This window comes from Aspergillus novofumigatus, assembly GCF_002847465.1.
Source record: "Aspergillus novofumigatus IBT 16806 chromosome Unknown P174scaffold_2, whole genome shotgun sequence".
In the NCBI taxonomy this organism is placed as follows: Eukaryota; Fungi; Ascomycota; class Eurotiomycetes; order Eurotiales; family Aspergillaceae; genus Aspergillus; species Aspergillus novofumigatus.
This window is the reverse complement of record NW_020194275.1, coordinates 4356043-4380985: the sequence shown is the minus strand read 5'-3', so window position 1 is coordinate 4380985 and position 24943 is coordinate 4356043. Positions and strand designations below refer to the sequence as shown.

General features: G+C 49.7%; 8 protein-coding genes across 8 annotated transcripts; 2 read left to right on the top strand and 6 right to left on the bottom strand.

The window, feature by feature from the left end:
* Positions 1-83: 83 nt before the first annotated feature.
* P174DRAFT_449390 (uncharacterized protein) lies at positions 84-1122 on the bottom strand (the record flags this gene model as incomplete). The annotated part of the gene is made up of 3 exons (XM_024828842.1): positions 84-712; positions 771-831; positions 917-1122. 3 exons carry the CDS (start codon positions 1120-1122, stop codon positions 341-343), a joined length of 639 nt encoding a protein of 212 aa, XP_024686454.1. The 3' UTR covers positions 84-340.
* A 989-nt stretch (positions 1123-2111) lies between these two features.
* Positions 2112-9806, bottom strand: P174DRAFT_418787 (uncharacterized protein; the record flags this gene model as incomplete). Its single annotated transcript, XM_024824724.1, has 3 exons — positions 2112-2354; positions 2441-3707; positions 9739-9806. 3 exons carry the CDS (start codon positions 9804-9806, stop codon positions 2112-2114), a joined length of 1578 nt encoding a protein of 525 aa, XP_024686453.1.
* An 825-nt stretch (positions 9807-10631) lies between these two features.
* On the bottom strand, positions 10632-12233 carry P174DRAFT_458441 (glycoside hydrolase; the record flags this gene model as incomplete). Its single annotated transcript, XM_024829665.1, has 12 exons — positions 10632-10685; positions 10716-10736; positions 10822-10861; positions 10883-10976; positions 11031-11057; positions 11082-11188; positions 11222-11252; positions 11391-11460; positions 11685-11776; positions 11864-11961; positions 11992-12008; positions 12069-12233. The coding sequence occupies 12 exons, from the start codon at positions 12231-12233 to the stop codon at positions 10632-10634; spliced, it is 816 nt and encodes a 271-aa protein (XP_024686452.1).
* Positions 12234-15416: 3183 nt separating this feature from the next.
* On the bottom strand, positions 15417-17903 carry osc3 (oxidosqualene cyclase helA). The gene is made up of 3 exons (XM_024826832.1): positions 17259-17903; positions 16338-17220; positions 15417-16311 (listed from the first exon to the last, which is right to left on the bottom strand). Exons 1-3 carry the CDS (start codon positions 17883-17885, stop codon positions 15671-15673), a joined length of 2151 nt encoding a protein of 716 aa, XP_024686451.1. The 5' UTR covers positions 17886-17903; the 3' UTR covers positions 15417-15670.
* Positions 17904-18300: 397 nt separating this feature from the next.
* Positions 18301-20129, bottom strand: cyp5081A1 (cytochrome P450 monooxygenase helB1). Its single transcript, XM_024826831.1, has 2 exons — positions 19834-20129; positions 18301-19678 (listed from the first exon to the last, which is right to left on the bottom strand). The coding sequence occupies exons 1-2, from the start codon at positions 19955-19957 to the stop codon at positions 18405-18407; spliced, it is 1398 nt and encodes a 465-aa protein (XP_024686450.1). The 5' UTR covers positions 19958-20129; the 3' UTR covers positions 18301-18404.
* Positions 20130-20690: 561 nt separating this feature from the next.
* Positions 20691-22213, top strand: cyp5081B1 (cytochrome P450 monooxygenase helB2; the record flags this gene model as incomplete). Its single annotated transcript, XM_024829664.1, has 2 exons — positions 20691-21789; positions 21834-22213. The coding sequence occupies 2 exons, from the start codon at positions 20691-20693 to the stop codon at positions 22211-22213; spliced, it is 1479 nt and encodes a 492-aa protein (XP_024686449.1).
* Positions 22190-23404, bottom strand: sdr1 (short-chain dehydrogenase helC). Its single transcript, XM_024826830.1, has 2 exons — positions 22778-23404; positions 22190-22721 (listed from the first exon to the last, which is right to left on the bottom strand). Exons 1-2 carry the CDS (start codon positions 23021-23023, stop codon positions 22251-22253), a joined length of 717 nt encoding a protein of 238 aa, XP_024686448.1. The 5' UTR covers positions 23024-23404; the 3' UTR covers positions 22190-22250.
* cyp5081D1 (cytochrome P450 monooxygenase helB3) lies at positions 23315-24834 on the top strand (the record flags this gene model as incomplete). The annotated part of the gene is made up of 4 exons (XM_024829663.1): positions 23315-23423; positions 23491-24384; positions 24423-24721; positions 24745-24834. 4 exons carry the CDS (start codon positions 23315-23317, stop codon positions 24832-24834), a joined length of 1392 nt encoding a protein of 463 aa, XP_024686447.1.
* Between the last annotated feature and the right edge of the window lie 109 nt (positions 24835-24943).

Genomic DNA, 24943 nt, shown 5'->3' with positions numbered 1-24943 from the left:
TCACATATCTGCTCCCAGGATCCGCATCCTGGCAATACCGCCGCTGATACCCGTCCACCACTCGTCCAACATACTGATCTAACACGACCCAGCGCACCCAATGCCTTCACCACCCATATACTCAGCAACCCGCTCCTGGTCCTCATGGGCGACGCCCTCCATCCATGGAGCTAGGGCATCCCACCCAGCTGGCTGGATATAATTGCCTCACTGCGCTGTCCATCTCGCCCAGCCGGCCACTCTCCTACGCGTAATCCAGTAACATCCGGTGGGGTCCCAATATGATGATGCTGCGGATATTAGGGATGTCCACCCCATGCCTAACGCGCTGGTGCGGCGATCACGGGCTGGCCCCATGAACCGCGCCAGCACCCGCCTTGTCCAACTGCTCACTGTAATACGCCTCACACCCAAGCACCCGCGCCATGGCCGTCACCTGCCCAATGATATTCGCATATATGATGACCTTCCCCCCAGCAGCCCATTGGATGCGGTCCTGAATGAATGCCACCACCGCCTCACTCTCAATCCACTGATATGGGCCCGGCCCACCCCGGTCATGTCCGGCGCCACACACCGGTATACCACGTTCAGCCGGCTGGTCGGCCCGGTATATGGTCACGGCGGCCCGGTCATACTTCATCCACCGGCATAATTCGCCCTCCATGCTCGGGGGCAACGTGGCGGTCAACCATACCATCTGGGTGCGGGCCTGGACCAACCGCCAGCTGAGCCATCTGGGCCGAAATCGTGCTGGGAATTCAACCCACATGGCATTCATCGATCACAATCCGGTCCAACCGCCGGGTCACCGCAGCCGGTTCAAAACGTCTGGAAATCGGGCTCACCGCGGATTCAGGCGTCACCAACACGATGGATGCGCATCGGGGGGCCGCGGCTCTCCCATGGCACACACGATATGCCGAGCTCCTGGCAGCGCCTGGTCATATCAGCCCGTAATGCGACGAGTGGCACCACGATGATGGTGGTGCCCCCGGGGCGGCGAATGCGGGCACCATGAACAGCATGCTCTTCCCCCACCGCGTGGGCATCACCGCCACCACGGGCTCTCACCCGCTGGATGGCCCGCATCGCCGGGTCCTGCACCCCCCGGAACTGCATGTCGGGCCGCCGGTCATGCGCTGCGCGGCAGCCTCCAGATCCATGGTGGCCAGCTGGTGGCGGCGTTCCATGCGGCTGACCTCGGCCTCATCCTCCCACGGGGCCCGTTTGCGCTTGCCTAATATGGATGGTGGCCCGGGCGCTATACCCTAAAAACTGATGCCAATCGTGCTGGATAACCGGAACATCTCCGCCGTGGCCGTGCTGCCGGCCTGTTCCTGCATGACACGGCCATATACCATGCCGGCGACATGTGATGAATGGGCGGCCTGTAAATCAGTAATATGGCTATCCACTGCTCAATATCCATGCCTCCTCGGCATCAGCATCCATGGCAGCTGGGGCCGGCTCGGCCTCCTGGATATTATGGGGGAACGCGGTGGACGGCCGCAAAAATCAGCGGCTGATGCCAATGGCGATGTCCGGTATGCGGCGATATGGATGGCGGTGCCTAGCCGGGTGTGGGTTTCCCGTTTCAACGCCTCCCGGAACCGCTCGGATGACCATTCGCGGCCAGTACCGGGGTCGGGGCCCCATAACCATGCCTGCGCGGGCTGGCTCCCCTGCGCGGCGTCACTTCCCTGCGCGGCCGGCTTCCCTGCACAGCGTGACTTCCCTGCACGGCGTGACTTCCCTGCACGGCGTGACTTCCCTGCACAGCGTGACTTCCCTGCACGGTGTGACTTCCCTGCACGGCGTGACTTCCCTGCGCCGCCTGACTTCCCTGCACGGTGTGACTTCCCTGCGCTGCCTGACTTCCCTGCGCCGCCTGCGCCGCCTGCCATGCAGCCAACTGATTAATGAATGGCATCACCAGCCACATATACCATACTACTAACTCCCCGACCTCCCGCGGCACATATCGATGGATGATCTTCACATCATTGCTAGCGTGGAACCCTTATGATATGCCGTCACAAATGTCACCATGCCATCCTCGATATATATATTCCGCCGTTGACTGTTCGCCGTGTTGCAATGCTGAATGCTTAACAACTCCGGGGCCCGCGCCGGCTGCCCGCGGTGACATGCACCAGAATGGCTAATTTCTCCTTGAACTGGGCCACGCGCTGCCAGTACTGCTGGATGGCACCGCGGTGGAATCGGCCCCCCCGCAGGAAATGCCGCTGCATGACCGGCTCGGCCACAGCCGGTCGATCATCCAGTGGGTCCCATCCACCGGCCACTGGGTCCGTGCGTCGTGCAAAAAGTTCCACCCCGCCTGGCTCTGGCTGGGATCGTCATATAATGCCGTCCAGGGAATGGCAGGCATCTGCGCATGATCCTGCATGCATAAATGGCCAAGTATCTCCCTCACTGCAGTTACTAATCCATGGATGAATCCCCGAAAATCCCCCATTGTGAATGCCATCTGCTGATATAACAGTTGGTCCTCCCCCATCCATGTCACATGTCCGGGCGCGGTATGATTATAATGGACCTTTAATCCATACGTGCGCCAGTCTAGCAATGTTTCCATGGGGCCGTGTGTCCCACGGATCATAAACTGGTGCATCATCCATGTCACCTGCTCCTGGAACGGTCGGCGGCTCTGGCGAATGTTGACCGCGGGCAATGGATCATCGCTATGGATGGATGATGGCGGCGATGATGGTGGCAATGATGGGGGGTCATCGCTGCCATATCCCTCATCAATCTCCCCAAGTTGATCATCTGCGCTAGCTAGCACCCATTCAGCGCTCTGGTCCTTTTGTATCCAGGTCTGAATGATCTGCCATGGATTCGGGTCCATCCATAATGCTTTCTGGACCACCATGAATCGGGCCACCTTGATCACGCGGGATAATATTGGTGGGTAGCTCTCTGGGTCCCGCCAGCCAGCCTCACCCTGACCAAGTACGGCCATGGCGCATACTAATGCACTCTCATATTCGTGGCTGCGATGGCGCTGGTTGAGCAGCTCAATGCAAAATTCTAAGCATGCTTTTTCTATAGCAGTCATCGCCCATACCTCTAGGTCCTCTGGGTTCTCCAGGTCCTCCAGGTCCTCCCGGTCCTCCCGGTCCCCTGGAACTGCGGCCTGGCTAGCGAGCTGCCACAGCTGCCGCCATTTCTGGCGCTGCCGCGCGGTCATCCCATATTTCAGGCTGGTCCAGCCGTGCGGGGCCTGCGTGCGGGCAATGAATGCTAATATCTGCTGCCATGGACGGACATGCTTCTGGACCGCAGCCTCATCCATGTATGCCAGCAGCGGCCGGTATGGGGTCTGCCCCTTTTCGGACCGGACGGCTTCCACCCGGATGGCCTGGCCGCAATGCTGGACTGTCTGCTGGCTCTTACGGGCAACCTGCTCCATGGTGGCCCAGATGACCTGCACGCGCTGCTCAGTGGCATCCTGGGGATCTTCCTCCGGGGCTGCCACGCAGGCTAGCAGGTCATGGGCCTGGGTGCCCTGCAGATAGTCGGCCCACCAAGTCATCCGCAGCCAGGGGTTCGCGTCAGTCAGCTGGCTGGCCTGGATGGCCTGATCGGCCTTGGCCCGGGCCTGGGCCTGCTCCCAGGCCTGCACCACCTCATCCACCGCAGCCTGCACGCCCTGGGTAGATGGGGGTGGGGGACCCCATCTGGATATCGAATATAGATATAGTGGGACCCTGGACCACTAGGGAACACCTGCTGCCATGAGACATATTGAAATGACTGCTGTAGCTCTGCCTCACCCCTAGCCTTCTCCTTTGGGCCTACCCGCCCGCGATGGCCCTGCTGGGACCACTGGTGAACTATTCGCCAGTGCTTTCGCATAGATTTCATAGTAGAGGCAATGAATAAGCATAGTGGATCTCGCTGGCAGAGCAAGCCATTTAATTGACATGGTAATATAGGCAGTGGCTGATCTAATTCATATGGTATGCAGATTGCACTACTCTCATACTGAATATCATCCCATTGAGATATTGCCTGGATGATCTGGCTAGTGACTGCATGCTTTAGGTGATGCTTCTTCTTAAGATGCTGATCCACCTCTGCTGGTCGCACCCCCTGCTGGCATTGATGGCAAATGAGTATGCCTAGGGTCGGCACCTGACAAAATAACTGGTTTTCCATAATAACTATGGATGAATATGGATGGATTAAATGAATTTAAATGACTATTTATGAATTCTAAGAGATGGGAATACCTCTACCCCTGAATCTAATGCAGGTGCGGGTGATACCCCAACAAAATTACAGAGGTTGAATAAGGTAATTTTATAACCACACCACACCTTCAAGAATGAATTAATAGACCTTAAATTTAACTAGTGAAAAGATAAATAGCTACTCTATATAAGGAAAAAATCTGAGCATTATCAGCCTATTAATACTAAATGCACCATGCCACTAAGTGTGTAAACCCACCATGCGCGGACTTGGGGTTTGCCAAGCAATCAGTAGCTACACACCCTAAACGCACCATGACCATGGTGCTCCACCCCTTGTGGGATAGAGTATATTAAATACCTATATACCTAATCCCTTATTCCCTAGCTCTAAAAGCTACCCTTATCCTCCCCCTACTATAAAGGGGCCCTATTATTTTATAGATTTAGTATATCTTATTCTACTAGATATAATAGATAGGCCTAGATATATCTAGATAATTATAGAATTACTAGGCTAGTATAAGTTAAATATATTGATTTCCCTTCATTATATATATTTATAAATTAAATGTCTCCCTAGATCTAGATGACTCTACTATATATATAGTTACTAACTAAAGCTTTACCTACATCTGAATGACCCTACTATATCTATATTTTAGACCTGTTAAAGCTGAATCACCTAGTTAAGATAGCTAACACAGTGACCTATTGAAGCCAAATTACTAGGCTGAGCCATACTGAATCACCTAGTCTAGATAGCCCATGCAGAGATCTACCAAAGCTGAATCTCCTAGTTGAGAGAGCCCACGCAGGGACCTATTGCAGCCGAATCACCTAGTTGAGATAGCCCACGCAGGGACCTATTGTAGCTAAATTAACTAGTTGAGATACCCCACGCAGGGACCTATCGAAGCCAAATCACTAGGTTAAGCCATACCGAAACAACTAGTCTAGATAGCCCACGCAGGGACCTATCGAAGCCGAATTACCTAGTTAAGATAGCCCACGCAGGGACCTATCGCAGCCGAATCACCTAGTTGAGATAGCCCACGCAGGGACCTATTGTAGCTAAATTAACTAGTCTAGGTAGCCTGCTTATAGGCCTCTCCCTACTATACTACTAAGTCTAGACCTACTCTCTAAATGAAATCCACAAAACATTAACTTCTATGAATTTTTAAAAATTCTAGGCTTAGTATTACTAAGCATACTATATATCATTCTTCTAGTTAAAATTTGGCCTATTAACTAAAAATAATTATAATTAGTCAGCAGGTAATAAATTTCAAAGTGTCTTTTAAGGATTTTTAAAAAATTAGGAATCATGCTTACATAATCAGACTATTATCATTCTATAGCTAAAAGTCCCTACTATTTACTAAAAATATTTATTATTAGTCACCTAGTACTAGGCTTTTAATAAATACTACTAATTATTTTTCTCATAATTTCTGCCTGAATTCTAAGGCCCTTCTAGGTTAATAGATGCCTCAGGCACTAATCCAGGCTAGGTGGTGGCCTAAAAGGGTATAGGCTTCCCGCAGATAATCATCTTGGCACACCCCAGCAAAAAATTTCGACCTGGCACCTACCCCCCTAGTTTAACCACCTTGCTAGCGAATAATCAAGGATTTGATATTAGAATATAATAATTTAGCTAATTAGATTCATAAAGCATTTTAAACCATTCAAAAATATCAAGAATTGACTAAGATATGGGCCATTGCCGTGGAGTCCGCCAAGGCAGGATGATCAGGACCGTGGAATCCGGACTGGACGGGGAATGGACGTGGAAACTGCGGTCACCAGGCCCTGCGGTCGGCCCTATTTAGTATGGGAACCGTGGAGTCCGCGCACAACACCGCTAGTAGGGCTATCGCGGCATACATCATTGGGATGGCTGCTACTGCCTTAACAGTTATTGCGGAGCTCTTATCAATACTACTCAAATAGGGCCAGTTCCAGCACTTATCTGCTCCCTTGTAAGCCAATAAATATGTGATGAAAAGAGCCAAAGGCTAACCTCTTCCAGATTACTACAACATCCATTGTTGGTGCATCAATTACCGTGACGATTCTATACAGCTCAGTATCTGCCGGGATCCGAACATTTCTAGGTGACTTTTCAGTCAATTCTCATCTTAGCCCACGTATGCTTGCGGCAACATGGCTAGCTAGTGCTTTTTCATTGGGAGCTTCACTTTTTTCTCTATTAGGCACCTGCTACCTATATGCCTGAGAGAAGCCACCATTGCTTGAGAGTACCTCATGTCTCTGCTCGTTCTACAGATTATAGCAGGCTCAGGGTAGTCCCAAATAACTATAGAAGGTGATTACATGGACTCATTATCTTAAGGCAGTTTCTCATTTTGGCTTGTGACTCTTCTAAAAGTTCTACATAACCCCTTCCCTTCAACCATGCTTATTTACAGTGATCGGGCCTGTAGTTTACAGGCTCCTAGTCAGGGATTTTACAGTCCTTTTCTTTTGTTAATCTGGACTACGTCTATGCACTGTTTTAGAGTCGTTACGGGAAGAAACCTGGAATTAAGTGTGACTAGGAGGGCTTGTAAAGTGTAGCCGTTGAATAGAGAATAAGAACAGTAACAGTGCTTTGAATATGGTACATCGCGGCGTAGCTTCTACATTACTAGGGCCTGAGAAATACATTTTATGTATCTGTCACCATTTTCTGTGCACCATCGATGAAGACTTCAATAGTCTGGTGCGATATTGACAGGCAAATTCTAGTATCAGCTAACGTCTCTGGACAAAGGCCATGCTTAACCCACTCTCTGGACTTCGCGCAACATCCCATAAAGTAACGAACATGGGAATGTTATCAGGACACTGATCATAGCATTGGATTGTAATTTCGACCTCGGTCGCTTCCTTGCGCGTGGGTGGGAAGGGTCTGAGACGCAGCTTCTGACAGATACTCTTAATTCAATTTCGGGGACTGGCAGCAGGCTTTCCCGGGGAGTGAGACATATTTCTGTCTTTAACATAGTTTCATGCAGTCTCAAGGCTACAATGAACGTTTTATAGTCTCATAAACGAAATAACAAACTATCTCTAAGTAGACACTATCGCTCATCGAAACGATCAAGAGGCATGATTAACAACTAAGGCTTCACTAATGGCTGTCCTTGTGCCCTTTTGAGTATTAGCTCATAAGCTCAGGCTGGGTGATGAGTTAGCTGGGTGATGTGGTACTGCCCACCCAGGCATTCTAATTCTAAATACTATTAGAACAGCTCCCAGAGATCCCCTTGCCTCTTAATGTCAAGATTCTATTACCTTCTCTCTATAAAGTCAATTCTACATCCCCCTTAGCCCCATTAAATGGCGCGCTCCTGTGATAGATGCCCCTACCACTAGCTGGTTGGTTTCTCCAAGTCCCTATTTGCATGGTGCTACCAATGATTACTTCAGCCGTGGCATATTCAGTGAGTAAGGTGGAGTAGAAAATGCAATCTGCTATAACCTCTAGAGGGCTGAATTCAAGCTCTGTGTGACTTTGTGTATTCACTGAGGTTCCACCACTACTACAAGTAGCTCTTAGTGCTGTGTGATACCAAGCTACCAGTGACTCTGCTTCCACTATAGCATGGCTATGCTTATATATACTAATAATGAATGGTAGTAGGGTTCACCATCCATCATGTAGCATATTCTCTGTGTAATTGAATGGGGCCTTGCTGGTGCTAAATAGCTTATACCTGCCTTTATGAAGTAGTCTGATCTAGTAGGACTCACCATAGTCATTCTATAAAATGATTTCAACAAATTCTAGGCGGACAGATAAGACCTCTTGCTAGCAATCATGCCAGAGGTCATCCCCACGCCAAAGCCAGTTCTTGCCATAGCCTGGCAAATTAGTATAGAACCATGGAGATACCAGTATCATATAGGCTAAACCCTCTAATTTATTAAGGAGTTTTAGATAGGATAAATCCACCTACATGTTCATATCTTGTGGGCCAGAGGGCTAGGCAGCCTAGCTAAAAAGCCTGTTCATAATTCTATACCCCTTCTCCAATGCTGCCTTGGCTCCCAGTAAGGACCAGTTAGGAATAAAGAAGCAATCTATGCTGGCTTTAATATTTCTCCACTCCTCTGCATTCTCTGAGCCCTCAAAGGTGGATGCTAGCGGACGACTATTATTCCTATAGTAAGCCTTATTTACTTTATATCTTAATAATAACTTAGTCATGTTATCTTGGTTCCATGGCCCGCGGGCGATATAGTTAAAGGAAAAGAAAATCTTAAACCTGGCGGCCTGGGCGGCTTTGAAAGCTAGTGGTATTAATTAAGTGTTAATAGTGTCCCTTACCATGATATTCAATGCGAAGGCGTCTATCTAGGTATCTTGGGCTAATCTTATGTGTTTTACCCAGTCAGCACTTGTGAAGTTAGCTGAGTTGGAAAGCTAGGATGTGGTCAGAAATAGTGATGAGGATTTACGAGCGGTACACACTAGAAAGTGGGTGAAAACAGCAGTGGCATGCCCTCTGCCTGTGATTAGGATAATCAGCAATAAGATACCAAAGTACATCATATAGAAGGTAAAAGTGTTTAATAATTGTCCCGCTAGGGCATAAGAGTAGTAGTGTAGATCTTAGGAGGTTATTACCAGGCAGCTGGAGTAGTCCTTGTACATCTGCTATATAGTAGTAACTCTATAGGTGTTACTGCTGTCTTAATGCTCTTTATCTTTCTACCTTTCCATTGCACAAGATTAGCCACTTAATATTATTTTGCTTCATTTGGAATTCCCCCTGTAGAAATACACTATAAGGATGTATTTAGCGTGCAAAGCAAGGATTCTACAGGAGGGTGTCACTATAGAGAGAGCAGAGGTATGTAACCATAATCATTACTTGCATATGCCCCAGCAGGGCACCCTCAACACAATCAAGGTTGAACAATACCAGAGAAAATTAGCCCCTAATAATGTTTATGATAGGGTGGACTAGAAATACTGGCAATAGAAGTCATATCTTTCTAGCCATGCCTGCTATCAATGCTATCCTAGATACAATCTAAGGAATAATAACATGATACGTCATGGTGGTACAGTTCAATTTTGGTAAACTCTTGGGTATGTTGACGCAGGATGAATCTTGCATCCTGACCTGGGCGACAACAAGTGTTAGCTGGGCTTCCCAAGCATTTATTAAGCTAATATGAGGCTGATAATACACAAGTATCAGTGCTGTGGGTCAACTTTCATATGCTGATTGCAGGCAACCCTATAAATTAGTTATTAATCCCAGTTTAAGTCTCCTGGACCGTTGAGGCGAAGCAGTAGATTTATACCATATAGAGTATCTGACTCAACATGTAATAGGATTTGCTATACAGTTTGTCCATAGAATTTTACTACTAGGCCAAACTACTAATCCGATCCCAATTTAGTGTGTGTCTGTTTATAGAAATCCTCTTTTTGTATACCCCATATACTCTGGTTGGGGAGGACGCTTCAGCACTATTGCCTGTAACTCACACCTGGCTCAGGGCCAATCCTAAGCCATAAAGCTCATGCTGAATCTTGGCGGTCAAGACCACAACCATGGGAAGCAAACCTACGCACTCAGAGGCTGTGCAGATTAGGGCTCACATGCCATAGCTCGTAAGGTTTTTCTAGTGGGCCATCCGTGACGCAAAGACATCATTCACTCTCTTACATATGACGGCCGCCACATTAACCTGAGGTTTCTCTACTATTCCATTGACCTAGGTGCTCATAGTTAGAAGATGTTGATGGGCAAGGACATACACCTAAGCAGACTGCATATGCCTAGGAGGCAATCCGGAAAATTACATTTAATGCATGAGGGGAGATGAGGTGAGTACATTATTAACTGCATTTATTATTAGGGTTACGTCCTCTACGACTCAGTGGAGGCTATTTAGCTTTTACAGAAGTTATCTACTAATAGTTAATCTTAGCTAAAGTAATCACACAGTTTAGGAATGCTTGTGAAAGCACGCAGGGCATTACTTCTAGCACAGCTTAGGACATACTTTAATCCTTTTATTGCTGAATAGCGTAAAGTTCAGGGAACACATAACTTCAGCTAATCTACCAGGTTGATTTTGGCATTCATCTGAATGAGCTTAACACCATTACACAATGAAGAGCATTCAAACACTAGATCTAACGGGAAAAACTTTTTAAGATATAGTGACACCGTCAAGCTCGCAAGGTTAGAAGCTGTTGTTCTTACTTATCTTTTAGCCAGGGAGGGCGCCAGGCATTCAATATGTCTTAACCTTTGCTCACCTCTAATCACTATCTTATACTGCTCTCTAATATACAGATCTAAGTAGAGCTATATTTATCATAAAAGTGGTTTTCCTTCCTTATTCCCTTTTCTCTTATGCTTTTAATCATCACTATTCTTGCATCCTACCCCATATATTGTCATATTGGGAAAGAGGGTAGTATAGCTAATTCTCTTTTTGCTCTAACGCGCTAACGCCCCTAAGTGCTTGAACAACCTTGCATATCTATTAGCCATATAAAAGTAGAGAGAATGTAGAGCATACTGTTATTATTAGACTATTTATTTCCTAGCTTATCCACACTACTCTCCCACCACATGCCACCTCTGAGCCCTTTAAGCCTAATGTATTCTGCTTTCTACTCTGCAACCTGAGGACTATTGTAGCTGATAAAGGTCTGCTCTGAGTTATAACTATAGCTTACTATTATACTGTTATTTATGTGTTCTTTAGCTCCTGGTTATAGCAGAGCCTTATAGTCCTAGACGCCATCCTCCCAGCTGCCTTCACCTATGCCGGAAAAAGGTTTACTAGGGCCTGTTATATTTGTAAATGCCTAACTATAAAGAGGCATACCTAGAATAATCTTGCTTGCTATAACTCCGCGACTAAGATAATTCTTAACAGCCTCTTCAGTATTGAATGGCGCTGACTGCTGGTTAGAGCTGCTCTTGAATATATTTACCTAATATCTAGTATACCCTAAAAATATACCTCCTGCGTAATCATAAGCTATAAGATTCTAAAAGTCCAAATAGGGGTCCATATCTTTAAGATAAAAAGTACTAATCTTTTACGGATCTAGATAAAAGTTAGGAAATACTTCTTGCTATCCATGTCATATCACTTCAGACACATCTTGTCACCTACCAGCCAGGGACGCCACTGTAAGAAGGAACTTTTTCCCAGCAGCATGCTTCGCGCTATAATTATTAAGGGCCTGGTTAATAATTAGAATAGGAGTGTGGGAGAAGAAAGGAGGAGAAATATACAGCCCTTAGCTCTTATAAAAGGAGAGTAAAATCACTCACTTCTCCATCATTTTTAGGATACTACAGTGGAATCATTCTATTAATCTATGTAATGTGGAGAGGAGAGACTACTATAACTTGCCTCCTAATTAATATCTAGCCCATCTAGCCCTAGGTCCTGAAGCAGCTTCACAGAGCTCTGAGCAAATATTTTCCGCCCTGCATCTGTGGCGGCTGGTGAAGTAAAATTTTGAGAATATATCCATCCCCTAATGGATAGAAGCACTTTAAGATTTCAGTTTCTTTTCTTTAGTAAATATAGTTATTTCACGCATCTATAGATATTATTACCTGCTTCAGACTAGGAATCACTGGGGTAATGCTTATCTAAGTCTGTATAGATATTAGAAAGATACACCTCTCTGGTTTTATTCTGCACATTCACAAATGCATAGAGGACATGAGTAAGCCTCTTAACAGGGAGGTCTTAAGGATTAAACTTGCGGCCATAAATTCCCTAGGTAGATAGTTAGTTAGTGTGCTATCTGTGCTTTATATTATCTCAAAGATGTCTTACCCAGTTGACAAAGTAGGTAATAGATCTATAACTAGGGCTTAGGCTAGCTCCTATATTATCTCTTAAAAATATGGAGCTCCTCCCACCTACAGCATTTACAAGATAAATACTGCTTAGAAAGAATAAGATCCTAGAGGAAAAGAGAGCAAATGCTGAGACTACCATAGATTATAAGGGTTCTATACATAATTCTAGCCTTAGCTGTGAGTTTCCTCATTCTTTCCTCTGAAAATCTCTGACATTCAGTAGTCATATTTATAGTCTTATAACCAGACTGGCGAAGAAAAATAATACATGTTTTGTGGCATTACTGCTCTATTTATAAGAGAAGAGCATAACTGGATGTTGCAGCCCCTCACATTGCTAATGATGAACCTAATACTTTTAGTTATTCAGGACATTTCATCAGCTCTTATAATGGTAGCCCCTGTATTAGTGGGGTTTTTTATTTATTAATAGACTAAAATATGCGAATCCATCCCTAGTCTAGAGTATGGTGGTCTATAACAACTGAGGGCAAGGACTCAAGGGAATGAAGCCATCTGGCCCTCAGTCCATCCATCCTGGGTATAGAAGATACCATTCCAAGGGCAATTGCATTTCTCTGGAAAGTGGTCTAGCGAAATAATGCAGCAGTATGCTTGAAGCATGCTAGAGCGTCCATGAATTCCCATTTTTGGAGCCATGGGAGGTTTATTATAGTAGAGGTTCCTGTGTAAAGTTTTGCATTTAGTCTAAGACTATTTGCGACGCTTCCAGGGGAAGTATCATCAAATCCTCATTCATTGTTCGCTAAAAGCTTAGGCTAAGAATTTGTTCTTGATGGTGTAAGTATATACTATTTATCACCACCATTATTGTGTACGAGGGCATCAATGGGGATGGCCTGGAGGTAGTCACAATGTACCATGCAATGATTGTGAATGCTTAAGCCTCCTATCACCTGGACCTGGTCTCCCTTTCGCCAGGACTGAAGCTAGATAAACCATCAAGAGCAAGGCATCTACAGTATTAGTCTTAGATGCTCGGAGTATTGGATTATTATTAGTAGAGAACTACCCATAATTAGTTAAATCACTGGCAGGAGAATTATCCCCCTCGGAACCTTACAAACTATCTATTAGCTTAGACCAGGAGTATATATAGCATATACCTAAGGATTGTTTCAAGCAGGAGGATAAATGTAGTAAGTTAATTTTTGTAATTAGCTCCCTGCTTAGTTCTGTATACTATAAGTCATGCCTGCTGGTTGTTAATAGCCTTCCTGCTCCGCAGACGGGCAGTGCTTTGTCTCCCAGTCTAGCTAGTGTAAAATACAGCAAGAGCAACACCATGCTGTAAGATAGTCTGTTAGGCCGTTGCCCTTGATTTTGTATTCCTGCTGGATTGTGTATTAGCAGAATCCTAAAGGGATGCATGGAAGACTAAGAACACAACCTAATAAGAAATAAATGCAGCACTGCAGTACTGTTTAGCAGGTGTGTACAATATTTTATTTTTGAATACTTACATCCTAACCACAGCTTTAAGCATCATAGCCCTTGAATTAAGCACCTATTCTATTAAATAGACAGCAAGGAGCAAATGTTGCACAAAGACCTATGGGGTATACTAGTTAGTGTTTGCTATGTGCCAGGGCAGGGATATACTTACACACATTGCAGGAAGAGGAGCAGTCACAGACTCCCTATTACTATGAAATATTTCCCTAAGCCATCATAAAGCGTTATAGAAGATCTCTGGACTGTGAGTGGAGGGGTGTTCACTGGAAAGTTTTCAGGGGTAAGCCCTTTCATATATAGCACTATGAAAAGCTCAATCGCATTTCCTATTATCCAGTCCTAATAAGATTCAAATTCATACTGGAAGAGAAGATATTCGTTTCCAACTAGAAGGCAGATTATTTTAGTTATCTTTACTAGTCTCTTGTGCGAATTCACAGGTCCACCAATCATCTATGGTTGATATTTACTCATGTTGTTAATCACAAGCTCCTATAACAAATTAGATTCATCACCTGCATAGAGATATACAAGGTTCAACCAAAAAGCTGCTATTATCAGCCATCATTTATAGCTCCATAGCATTATAGCGTCCGCGGTCATACCGCTGGAATGGACGGTTCAGCAAAGATATGCCAATTTAGACAACACATGCATGCTGTATCAGTGGCACAGTAAAGTCACATTTGAGATTTCTTCAGGTCAGATATATTACAGCTGCAGCCGCGAGCAGCCAGGCTCTGAGAGCAGCAGACATTTTACAATAATCCATTGCCACGGAGTCAATATACTTAGTATTAAAACAGCAGGAGGGCAACATATTCAAACCTAGGATTCGCCCATCTACGAAGCACAGGCTATGATGGTCAACTTGAATCATGGCTATGGTCATGCGATGCTGGTTGATCGCATTCAGCATTAGTACAAAGTGCAAGTATGAGTCTCCACAAGATGCCAAGCATTATGACACGTGTTTACCACTCCTCATATCGAGCAACCCGTTATTCTCTGCTGTGGGAAGTTTTACACCTAGAATATGAGGATCTGTGAAATCAACACCAAAAATGACCACTACTAAGGCCATAAACAGCCACATTTCCATTTATGTTTTCCCTTAGCAAGCTACTACTTTAATACTTAAGTACATACTACATACCACTATTCTGCACCCACTAAGCATTATTTAGTTATCATCCTAAGGTAACACACCTTAGTAAGAAAATACCTGGTGGTCGTCGCAAACCCCTTGGCTCAGTCACCTAGACACCACTCACCCTAAATATGAGAATATTAATAGCCCCTATGTTGCTGTCAAAGTTGGAAACCCTGGGGGTGTAGGCATCATTAAGATCTAAGATATGATGTTTGTAGTGTTCAGACCAACTACAGGAGCTGTTCTCGGTGAGTGGAATGTTGAGCAGTCAGTTAAAGGCTCTGCTGTCATGTGGGATTCGCATGTTTGTGTTGGTAGTGCTATTGGTTCTGAGTTTTAAAGGGAGCAATGCCCTAAGTAGATGGGTTGCATATATCCAGGTTGTATTGTGGCTTGTCCTGCTGCATCTGACCATCATTGATGGTGTATCTGGAAAAGGTCTGGGCCTGGGTCGCAGACCACGATTTGGATGTGATCACACAGGATCAGATTACATTTATACAGCTCGTGGTATCTTGATTGAAAGTCAACTGACCTGGCTCTACGGGACCTCAAACGTCATGTAGGGGTATCAGCTCTCTGGGGCGCAGAATATATTGATGGCTATGATCCAAGTAGAATCCCTTACAACGTGTTAGTCCGAGGAGACTCCTACCCTGCTATTGTGAATCAAGGATGAGATTGGATTCTAAAATCCCGAAGCGTGACGGAGTTAATCTCCAGATACAGTATACCAGACGTATTTGACATGTATGGACCAGGAACAAAAGAAAGCTAGACATCATCACATGGACAGCCAAATAAGGGCCTTCCTATCCCTGTGGAGAATTGTGAGCTGAAGATTAAGAGACTAGCATCCAATTGCTCAAGCTGGTTATCACAGCTGCGGTGACTATGAGACATGCGTGCTACTTGACTATAAAGGCAATAATTGGCACCACTCAGTATCATACTAGTTGCGCAGCTAGACATTCATCTCCGTAGACCGCGGCATACCTTCCCAGTGCCATCAAGGTGAAGTGAAACTTGTAATTCGGATACCGCATCCCCCCAGGAGGAGCAAACACTCCTTCCAGCGCCCCCGGCAACCACTCCCCGGTATCCTGCTGCTCCTTCATAAGATACGCCACACCACGACGAACTGCCTCATGGTTCCCACATCGTGCCGCTAGCAATCCTATCACCGCATAGGCGGTATTAGTCACCTGGCTCCCGTCCGCATGGGGGAGGTACTGCTTGAACCGAACGGTATCCAAGCTCTCACCCCACCCACCGTCGGGATTCTGGTGCTGCAGCAAGAAACTACAAGCCCGCTGGCACGCGGCGCAGTTGGACTCATCCCGACCCACGCAGGCCAGTCCCTGCAGCGCAAACATGGTCGCATACGTGAAACAGACTCCCCAACTGGCGAACCAGCCGCCATTCGGGTACTGAGACCGCAGCAGGTAGTCGACACTCCGGGAAATGCAGGCCTGAATATCACGTGCTCGGTAGGTAGGGTACTCTTGGGCGAACGTCGTCAGACTCATGATCACGGAGCTGGTACATTCCGGATACAGATTATCCGTCATGACGTTCTCGTAGAGCTCTGTGATGTTGAGCAGTTCCAGGAACTTGGGCCCCGCACGGGCTCATAAGCCGAGAACCCGCCACCGGCATTCTCCATCCCCAGTATCAGATCGATGGCCTGCTGGAGCCGCTCGTCGGATATGCGCGCGGGGAAGCCCTCGATCCGCTGCAGGAGCACGACGACCTTGACGGCCTCAGCGGTGGTGTCCGACACGGCGTACGATTGGTCGCGCGTGCTGAAGGGCCAGGCGCCGCGAGTCGGCTGCCGGTAGACGTGGTGCACGCCAAGGGGGTCCTCGCGGATCTGCGAGTTGTCGATGAATTCGAGGGCTTTGCGCAGGATGGCTTGGTTTTCGGGCCGCGTGGCTAGTCCGGCGTCGATGGTGGCCTGCACCGTCAACGCCGTATCCCACAGCGAGGTCCCATTTGTGCCGGAGGCGGCCAGACCCTCGCGGCACAGCCACATCGGGTCGATGAACCGGTCGCGCATGCCGCGGATCCAGTGGCTGTCCCGGCCGTGGGCATGATACAGCGCCAGCATGTTTGAGGCGAAGCTCACGGGCGCGATGCACAAATAGTGGGTGTTGCGAGTTTCCGTTTCGATCTGGAACAGAGCTTCGTTGAGCGCGCGACGCCGCAGGAAGGGGATCTTGAGGGTCTCGTACGTCGTCAGAGCAGAGGTAAAACTGCGTTGGATCCAGGTTGAGTCTGTGAGACGGTCCGCGGCGCTGACATTGGTGCGCTGCGCTGGCCAGTTAATCTGCTCGTAGGGGATGTCGTAGAGCTCGTCGCGCAGAGCCTGCACGAGTTTGTTGGGCGGCATCGAGAATCGATGGCCGTACAGATAGCTCATGCTGATATAGACATTACGAGTGTGCACCCACCATTTCCCCGGATTGAAGGGCAAACTTGCAGGCACGAGCAACGGCTCCGGCGGCAGGGGATCATCCCTTCCCACTCGTACACGCCGAGGACGCACAGCCAGAACTTGCCCCAGGTCGGGGTGGCCCTCGCGCTTCCCAGTCGGAGCAGGGTGTTGCGCGCCCTTGCCATCGCTGGATGCTCCGGCCCCAGCCCCAGGATCCTCAGCATGCAGTAGTTCATCACCGTCCCGAAGACGGTCGACGGGGACTGGATGAACAGGCCCCATCCGCCGTCCTCGTTGACCACGTTGAGTAAGTACCGGCACATTTCCTGCTTCATGTGGGAGTCTATCGGGATCCCCACGATGTACCTTGCGATGACCATCCCGCTAGTGACGAACAGGGGGCCGTCATCGTTGCATCCCCAGTGCCCATCGGCTGTCTGCAGGCGCTTGAAGAATTCCCATCCGTTTTCCACGGCCTCCAGGGCGTGGGTGGCGCGAGGCCGCGCAGGGAGCTCATACGGTAGACCCAGCCAGTACTCTTCCAGGAAACTTTGCGGTCGTTTTCTGGCTTCATCCTCGGACTCGAGATACACCCACATGTGCCGGCCGTTGTCGACGTTGAGCCGCCATCGCGATAGATCAGTACCGAATTCGCTGGCGGCTTTGGTGTTGGAGAATTCGGCCTTGCCGATGACTGTCGCAGGCATGCTGCTGTCTATAGCCATGGTAAAAGGCAAGAGCTCTCTTACTACCTGCTGTGGGCCTTGCAGGAAGGACTTTATACTGAACTATCTGTACCGTGGCAAGACTGCAAATAGTCTGTATTACCGGACTCGTCTTTTTAGTTTTCCTTACAATTCGTTTCTTACAATATTTTCAAAAAAAAAAAAAAAAAAAAATAATAATAATAATAATAATAAAAATAGAAATCTCCGAAACAGACAGTACAACAAAAACCGGCGAGGGGGGACCCCGTTGCCTAAAAGCCGAGCCTTCTGCATGCTCGCCCTTACGCATGAGGAACGCCACTGCCTGCTTAGCAGTCAACTGATTGTAACCTCTAACTCGTCCTGATTATTGGCCACCTGCCTACGGACTTTAGAAAACAAGGCGTGGTATGCGCCTTTCCTACTTCAGGTTTCTAACGTGTCAATCAGGGCCATTTGACCAGCCATTCGCTCCACTTCTCTAAACTCGTTACATTACACAAGAGTAGCACGAAGAATACTCTCTAGCGCATGTTTTCACGCGATCCTCCTGGTAATCACCATCCGACAGTCCCTCTCCGGCTTGGCCGGGAAGGACGCAATGAAGCACTTGGCGGGCATGAGAACCGGCAGCCCATTCTCATCTGTGCAATGCGGCCCAAACCGGCTATCATCGGTCAGCGCAATGTCGTAGTCCTTGAGGATGTTGGCGACGATGGTGAGCATTTCCACCCAGGCGAGGTTACGTCCAAGGCAGTTCCGCGGACCATAGGAAAAGGTGAAGAGCAACCGCTTGTTGGTCTCGCCATCGAGGAATCGGTCCGGGTTGAACCGCGCTGGGTCGTCCCAGAGACTGGGATGCATGCTCGGCGAGCGCAGATTGACGTAGATTTCTGTCCCGGGCGGAATGTAATGTCCCTGCAGGGTGATGCCCGTAGAATGGGAAATGCGCGGAGTCAGTCCGGCCGTGGTGGGCGAGTGCCGAAGAGCCTCGTACACGCAGGCTTCGACGTACGGCAAGCTGCTGCGCACGTCCTTGTATGTCACCAAGTGGCTCAAGGGGAAGGTGCTGCGGACCTCGTGGACGGCGCGCCTGAGAGTCTCCGGGTAGAGCAGCAGCAGGTGGAACGTCCACATGATGGCGGATGAGGTGGTCTCGCTCCCCGCCAGCATCATCATGATACTCTCGGCCTGCACCTCATGCGGGCTCATCTTGACTTTGGACTCGGGGTCCTCCGCGTCGATAAACGCCTGCAGCATGTCCGAGGGCTTCTCCGCGGAGTCGTCAGCCAGCAACTGCTTGCGCATGTCCACAGCGTCGCTGCTGAACGCCGCCAGCTCGCGATACATGATTTTCCACGGCCGCATGATGAGCGAGAACGGCAGCAGCGACAGCAGTGCCAGGACGACGGGCGACTCCAGCATCTCCATGATCAACCCGGCCCATTTCATGATTGACGAGCTACCGCGGGAGATGGCGTTGAAGTTGCGCCCGAACGCAAGCGCACTCATGATGTCGAACGTCACGAGCTGGGTGTCAGTGCGGTAGTTGACCTCGGTTGGGCGCCCGCCGTTCGCTCCTATTAACGCATCCCATTTCGTGCGGATGGCCTTGTATCCATGCTGGAGGATCAGAGGCTCTGCGCGGCCCAGATAAGCATAGTTGAAGAAGGGGCCTAGCTGCCGCCGGCGACGGTTGGCCAGCTCTGGCTCCCTGAGCGAGACGATATTGGGTGTGTTGCCGTCGTTGAAGATGTCAAAGAAGGCGGCCTTGCGAAACTCCTGGGAGCCTAGCACGGCGCGGATGTCATCTGGGTGATTGATACAGACCGCACGGGGTTTGTAGACATATACATCGCCGTACCTGGCGACGTCCTTGTCGACGGTCTGGGTCACCTTCCCGGAGAAGGTGTCGACATTGGCGCGTTTGGTAGTCAGTCGGGCCAGAAGGGGCCAGGAATGGAACAGAGGGGTGAGAGGAAATAGGCGTCAATCAGTCGATAGGTGAGGGCTGCAATGAAGATTGCCGCGAGCACTTGGAGTACGCTGATTGTGTTCAGAAGGGCCTGAAGCTCAGCGATTCTGATCATCGTGGAAGTGGTAGTCTTCTCCCCCTGAACTGTATGAATCAAAGCATTGTAGAGTGAACCTGCCATAGAATTGTGTCTATCTCGCCTGTGCCTCTTTCGATTCAAACATGGGACCAGGCGAGGGGTCAGAAACTGGTCTGATAGCATATGTTCGTATACAGATACAAACTAGGGTCAACAATCCAATGTCGTATTGAGACTGGCTGCAGGCATCTAGATCGTGCACGGACGCATATGAATGACAGATTGAAAATTTCGATCAAGTATTTGGACCTAGTATTTCTAACCCCTGGGCCACTGTGGAGATCATCCCGGGTCATCATTTTAAGTATAAAGACTATTGGTCAATTGAAGGATCAGTATCGTATTCAGCCGGAGAGGAGAAACCCGTGGCTATTCCCTGTTCTTTTTCCAGATAGAGGCAAAACACCCACATGTTTGCTTCAATTCCTTGTCAAAAGCGATGTCACCTGTGGTGGAACATGCAGACGCAAGCCTCTGTATCAGGAAAAAGAAGGACATAGAGAGACAGTTTCACATGTGATAGGCGCATGAAGCTGCGCACGTATGCAAGGGGAGTGAACCATGCCAACCCCGCCGATAGACAAGAAGAGGGGTATTCCAGGATCTACCAAAAAAGGGTAAACGAAGCGACGAGGACCTTTGCACAGCACTCTTATCTCTTTCGAGGTTGAATCACCCTTGCCTCTCCTCTGACACGCGCTGAGACACCATGGCCCTTCCCATTATTCTCTGCCTAGTTGTCATCTTGTGGGTTTCCTGGCGCCTGCTGGACGCCTTGGTCCTGTCTCCCCTTCACCGGGTTCCGGGACCGGTTCTTGCACGCCTCACCCCCCTCCGAGCGATCTATGCCCGCCTCCCCAGCCGGGTCATCCCCGCAGCCCTGGCCGACTTCCATACCTATGGGGACATCTACCTCTCCAAACCGCGGACCATCACAATCAGCCATCCCCGGGATGTGCGGGCCATCCTCGCGTCTTCCGAGTTCCAAAAGATTGACGTCTATCATGGCCTTAATGACCCCGTCATGGCGAATATCGTCACCTTCAGTGACCCCAAGCTCGCTAGTCGACGGCGCCGGCAGATCGGTCCGTACTTCAATCCCAGCTACCTGGCAAAAATGGAGGAGCTGATTCTGCGGAGCGGCTGCCGAGCTGTGGCGGACAAGTGGGATCGATTGATTGCTCAACATGGCCATGGCCCCGGGAAAGCAGTCAAGGTGAACTACCGCCACGACCTGCAGCTGGTCACCTTTGATATTATGAGTGCGCTGGCATTTGGCCGGCGGCTGGACTCGCTGAAGGAAGAAGGGGAAAGTGTGGCGATCGTGGAATGGATCATGGCGACAGCCGTCTACATCGGCGTGCGGATCAATTTCCGGCTGCTTATGGTGTTTCCTTTCTCGCGGCTGGTGCGGCGCTGGACCAGGGCATATGCGGAGTTTGTTCAATTCAGCAAGCACGCAGTGGCCAGTCGAAAGGAGCTGCTGGCACAAGGATGCCAGAAGCCCGTCGATTTGCTCCAGGCATTTATTGATGCAGAAGACCCCGACTCCAAGGTCAAGATGACGGCCGTGGAGGTGCAGGCCGAGAGCGTGGGCATGCAACTGGCTGGGAGTGAGACGACGGCCGCCTCGCTGACCTGGGCGGTGCATTTATTTACCTTGTATCCCGAGTATTATCGGATGGCTGTGGATGAGGTGCGTGGGCAGTTTGGTCCTGACCATTTGATAACCTATGCAGACTGTAATCGGCTGGTCTTCCTCGAGGCTTTTGTCTATGAGATGCTGCGGTACACGCCCATTACATCGAGTTTCATGCCTCGGGTTTCCTTCAGCAATGGGACCACCTTGCAGGGGCACTATATCCCCCGGGCACCGAGATTGCATTCAACCTCATCGCCATGAATAACCGCGAGGACGTCTGGGAGGAACCAGAGAGGTTCCTGCCGGACCGGTTCATCAAGAATCCCGATCTGAAGCGGAGTGTCTTTGCCTTTTCGTATGGGACGCGCAGCTGTATAGGGCGCCATCTGGCATGGATGGAGATGATGACTATTCTGGCGAATCTGCTAAAGGACTACGATTGGAGTTTACCAGAAGACAGTCTGTACGGACCGCATCATGTAGACGAGCGGGGGATCCCCATTCGCATGCCGTCCAAGTGCCATATAGTGTTTGCGCCTACGCATCCGGACCGAGACTGTCAATTAATGATAAGCCGGCCAAAGACCTAGAGTAATTTGAATATGACGCGAAGACAAATAGGTTAATCTACGTATATCCATCATGTATTTTGATCCCCTCCACCGCATCCAGGTACAGGACCTTCCCATACAGCCCCTCATCCTCCACACACCGCAGCACCGCGTCCGCCACTTGCTCCGGCTGCAACCTCTTCAACCCCATCGCCCGCATCTCCTCCTCGGGCGTATACCCCGGCCCCGTACGGTCCGTCTCCACCCGCATGCGATTCTTGTCAAACGCCGTCGCAATTGCCGTCGGCGCCACCGCATTCACCCTCACGCGCGGATGAAACGCCCCAGCCGCAAAGGTAAACATGGCAGCGCCGGCCTTGGCCGCCCCGTACGGTGCGATGCTCGCATACGTCTTGAACGACGACGAGGAGGTCACGCTGACCACGCACCCGGTCTGGCCCTGGTCATGCTCATCCCAGTACTTGATAGCCTGCTGGGTTGCGTAGATGGGCGCCGTCAGATTGACGGTGATCATATCCTGGATGTCCTGCGCGGAGAGCGCAAGGAACGGCGCGCGGAGGTACCCGCGTTGTTAATCAGCACGGAAAACCCGCCCATGGTCTCGATGGTAAATGAGAGGAGGGCGTCAATGTCTCGTAGATTGGAGAGATCGCAGGGGAAGAAGGCGGCGGTGCCCTCGCCGTGGGTGAGGTTGAGCTGGGAGGCGGCGGCGGGGCCCTTTTCGGTGTCGATGTCGCTGAGCACGATGCGATAGTTGCGCTGGGCGAGGGCTTCAGCGATGCAGAGGCCCACGCCTTGGGCGGCGCCGGTGACGATGGCTGTGTTCATGGTCGGTCTGAGCTTGATACTATGAACAGGAGGTGGGATGTGGTGGAAGAGAGAATGAAAGAACAAACTGGAATAATAATTACAGATAGTACGACTTGTTTCAAACCGTGTTTTATACAAAAGCTTACCGAGGCCACCCAATGTGACCTAGGTTAATGACCTCTTAAGAGTCGTCTGCTATCGAACTGTTCCTAACTACTTCTCTCACTCAGTATTCTGTCTTCCCTGTTCCCTTTTACAACACTCTGCTCAGTGCTAGTCAGTCCAGTCAGTCAGTCACTTCATGACACAATGGCCGCCGCCAGCCTCATCTCCATCCTTTTCGCTGTCCTCGCCCTCCGGCTTTGCTACCTGCTCATCCATGCTCTGTTCCTCTCCCCCTCCGCCATATCCCCGCCCCGTTCATGGCTCGGGTGTCATCGAAACGCCCCTCTGGCATCTTCTCACCGGCAAGGCGGAAACCGCAGCGCGCAAGGACTATTCCACTTATGGGGACATCTACCTCTGCAAGCCCAACACAGTGTACCTGTGCGACCCCCACGATACCTGTACGGTGCTCAGCTCGCACGCATTTCGCAAAACGGACATGTACCGGGTGTTTGAATACGAGGGCATCCCGAACGTCTCCACCTTTACTGATCCGGCCGAGGCGCAGCGCCGTCGGCGACAACTGCACCCATTCTTCAACAATGCGTATCTGACACAGATGGAGCCAATCATGCTGCAATACGGGGTCCAGGCTCTCAAAGCGCGCTGGGATGCCCTGCTGGCGAACCGCAAGAAGGTGGAGGTGAATTACCGGTACGATACCCAACTGGCCATGTTTGACATCACTGGCGCGCTCGTGTTTGGGCGCGAGTTCCACGCCCTGGAGACTAGCAATCTTGTCTATACAAAATGGGTCAACAATACGCTGTCCTACATGCTAGTGAGCCACTACTTCCCGTGGGTCAAGCGGGTCCCATTGTCCTGGTTGGTGAGGGGTCTCAAACAGTCATACGATGACCTGGTGGCCTTTAGCCAGGAGTCGATTGCCATCCGCCAGGCAGACCTGCAGGCGGGGCGTCCGAAGCCAGCGGACCTGCTGCAGGCGCTCCTCGACGCGGAAGATCCAGACTCCAAGGCCCCTATGACCGCGCGCGAGGTGCAGGCGGAGAGCATCGCCATGCTGGTTGGAGGCAGCGAGTCGACCTCCTCTGTTATCTCCTGGGTGATTCACTTTCTCCTGCTCTACCCGGAGCATCTCCAAGCGGTTGTGGCCGAGACTCGCGCCAACTTCGCCGCGGATCACATCATCACATTCAACGAGAGCAAGGCCAAACTCCCCTATCTCGAGGCCTGCATCTATGAGACTCTGCGTTGTATCCCGACGGCGAGCACCTCCTTCCCCGTGTCTCAGACCAGCCCATCACCCTGAAGGGTTACTACATCCCTGCGGGCACAGAAATCGCCACTAACAAGTGCGCGGCCCATCTGCACCGGCCCTCCTGGGAGGATCCAGACCGGTTTTATCCTCCGCGTTTCCTCAAACAGGAGACATACCACGAAACCCGGCGGAATATGCTCTCGTTTGCGTACGGAACGCGGTTCTGCATTGGCCGGAATCTGGCCTGGGCGGTGATGATGGTGACGCTAGCCAATCTATTCAAGGATTACGAGGTGGAGTTACCTGAGGATAGTCACTTTGGGCCCACTATCGTCGATGCAGCGGGAGGCCGAAGATAATGCCCACGAAGATGGGGGTGGCCACCATGCCTGCAGATCCTGAGAGGGATTGTCGAATGGTATTGTCGGCGAGAATTACAGAGTGATGTATTTGCAGTCTGCAGTTTTAGCGTAGGGATCGACAAACAAGAAATGTGGCTATCTGAACGGAATGCTACCTTAACCTCATTCTGCAAATGTTGTCTGCGGAGTATA

Bases quoted from the DNA above. Each gene is read 5' to 3' on its own strand.
- osc3 (XM_024826832.1), bottom strand. From the start codon at position 17,885: ATGGCTATAGACAGCAGCATGCCTGCGACAGTCATCGGCAAGGCCGAA. The intron at 17,221-17,258 runs GTGTACGAGTGG...CTGCCGCCGGAG, and splicing joins TCTGGCTGTGCGTCCTCGGC to CCGTTGCTCGTGCCTGCAAG. The intron at 16,312-16,337 runs GTTCCTGGAACT...TCAACATCACAG, and splicing joins TGAGCCCGTGCGGGGCCCAA to AGCTCTACGAGAACGTCATG.
- cyp5081A1 (XM_024826831.1), bottom strand. From the start codon at position 19,957: ATGATCAGAATCGCTGAGCTTCAGGCCCTTCTGAACACAATCAGCGTA. The intron at 19,679-19,833 runs GTTCCATTCCTG...TCAATCACCCAG, and splicing joins CTATTTCCTCTCACCCCTCT to ATGACATCCGCGCCGTGCTA.
- sdr1 (XM_024826830.1), bottom strand. From the start codon at position 23,023: ATGAACACAGCCATCGTCACCGGCGCCGCCCAAGGCGTGGGCCTCTGC. The intron at 22,722-22,777 runs GTGCTGATTAAC...CTCTCCGCGCAG, and splicing joins AGACCATGGGCGGGTTTTCC to GACATCCAGGATATGATCAC.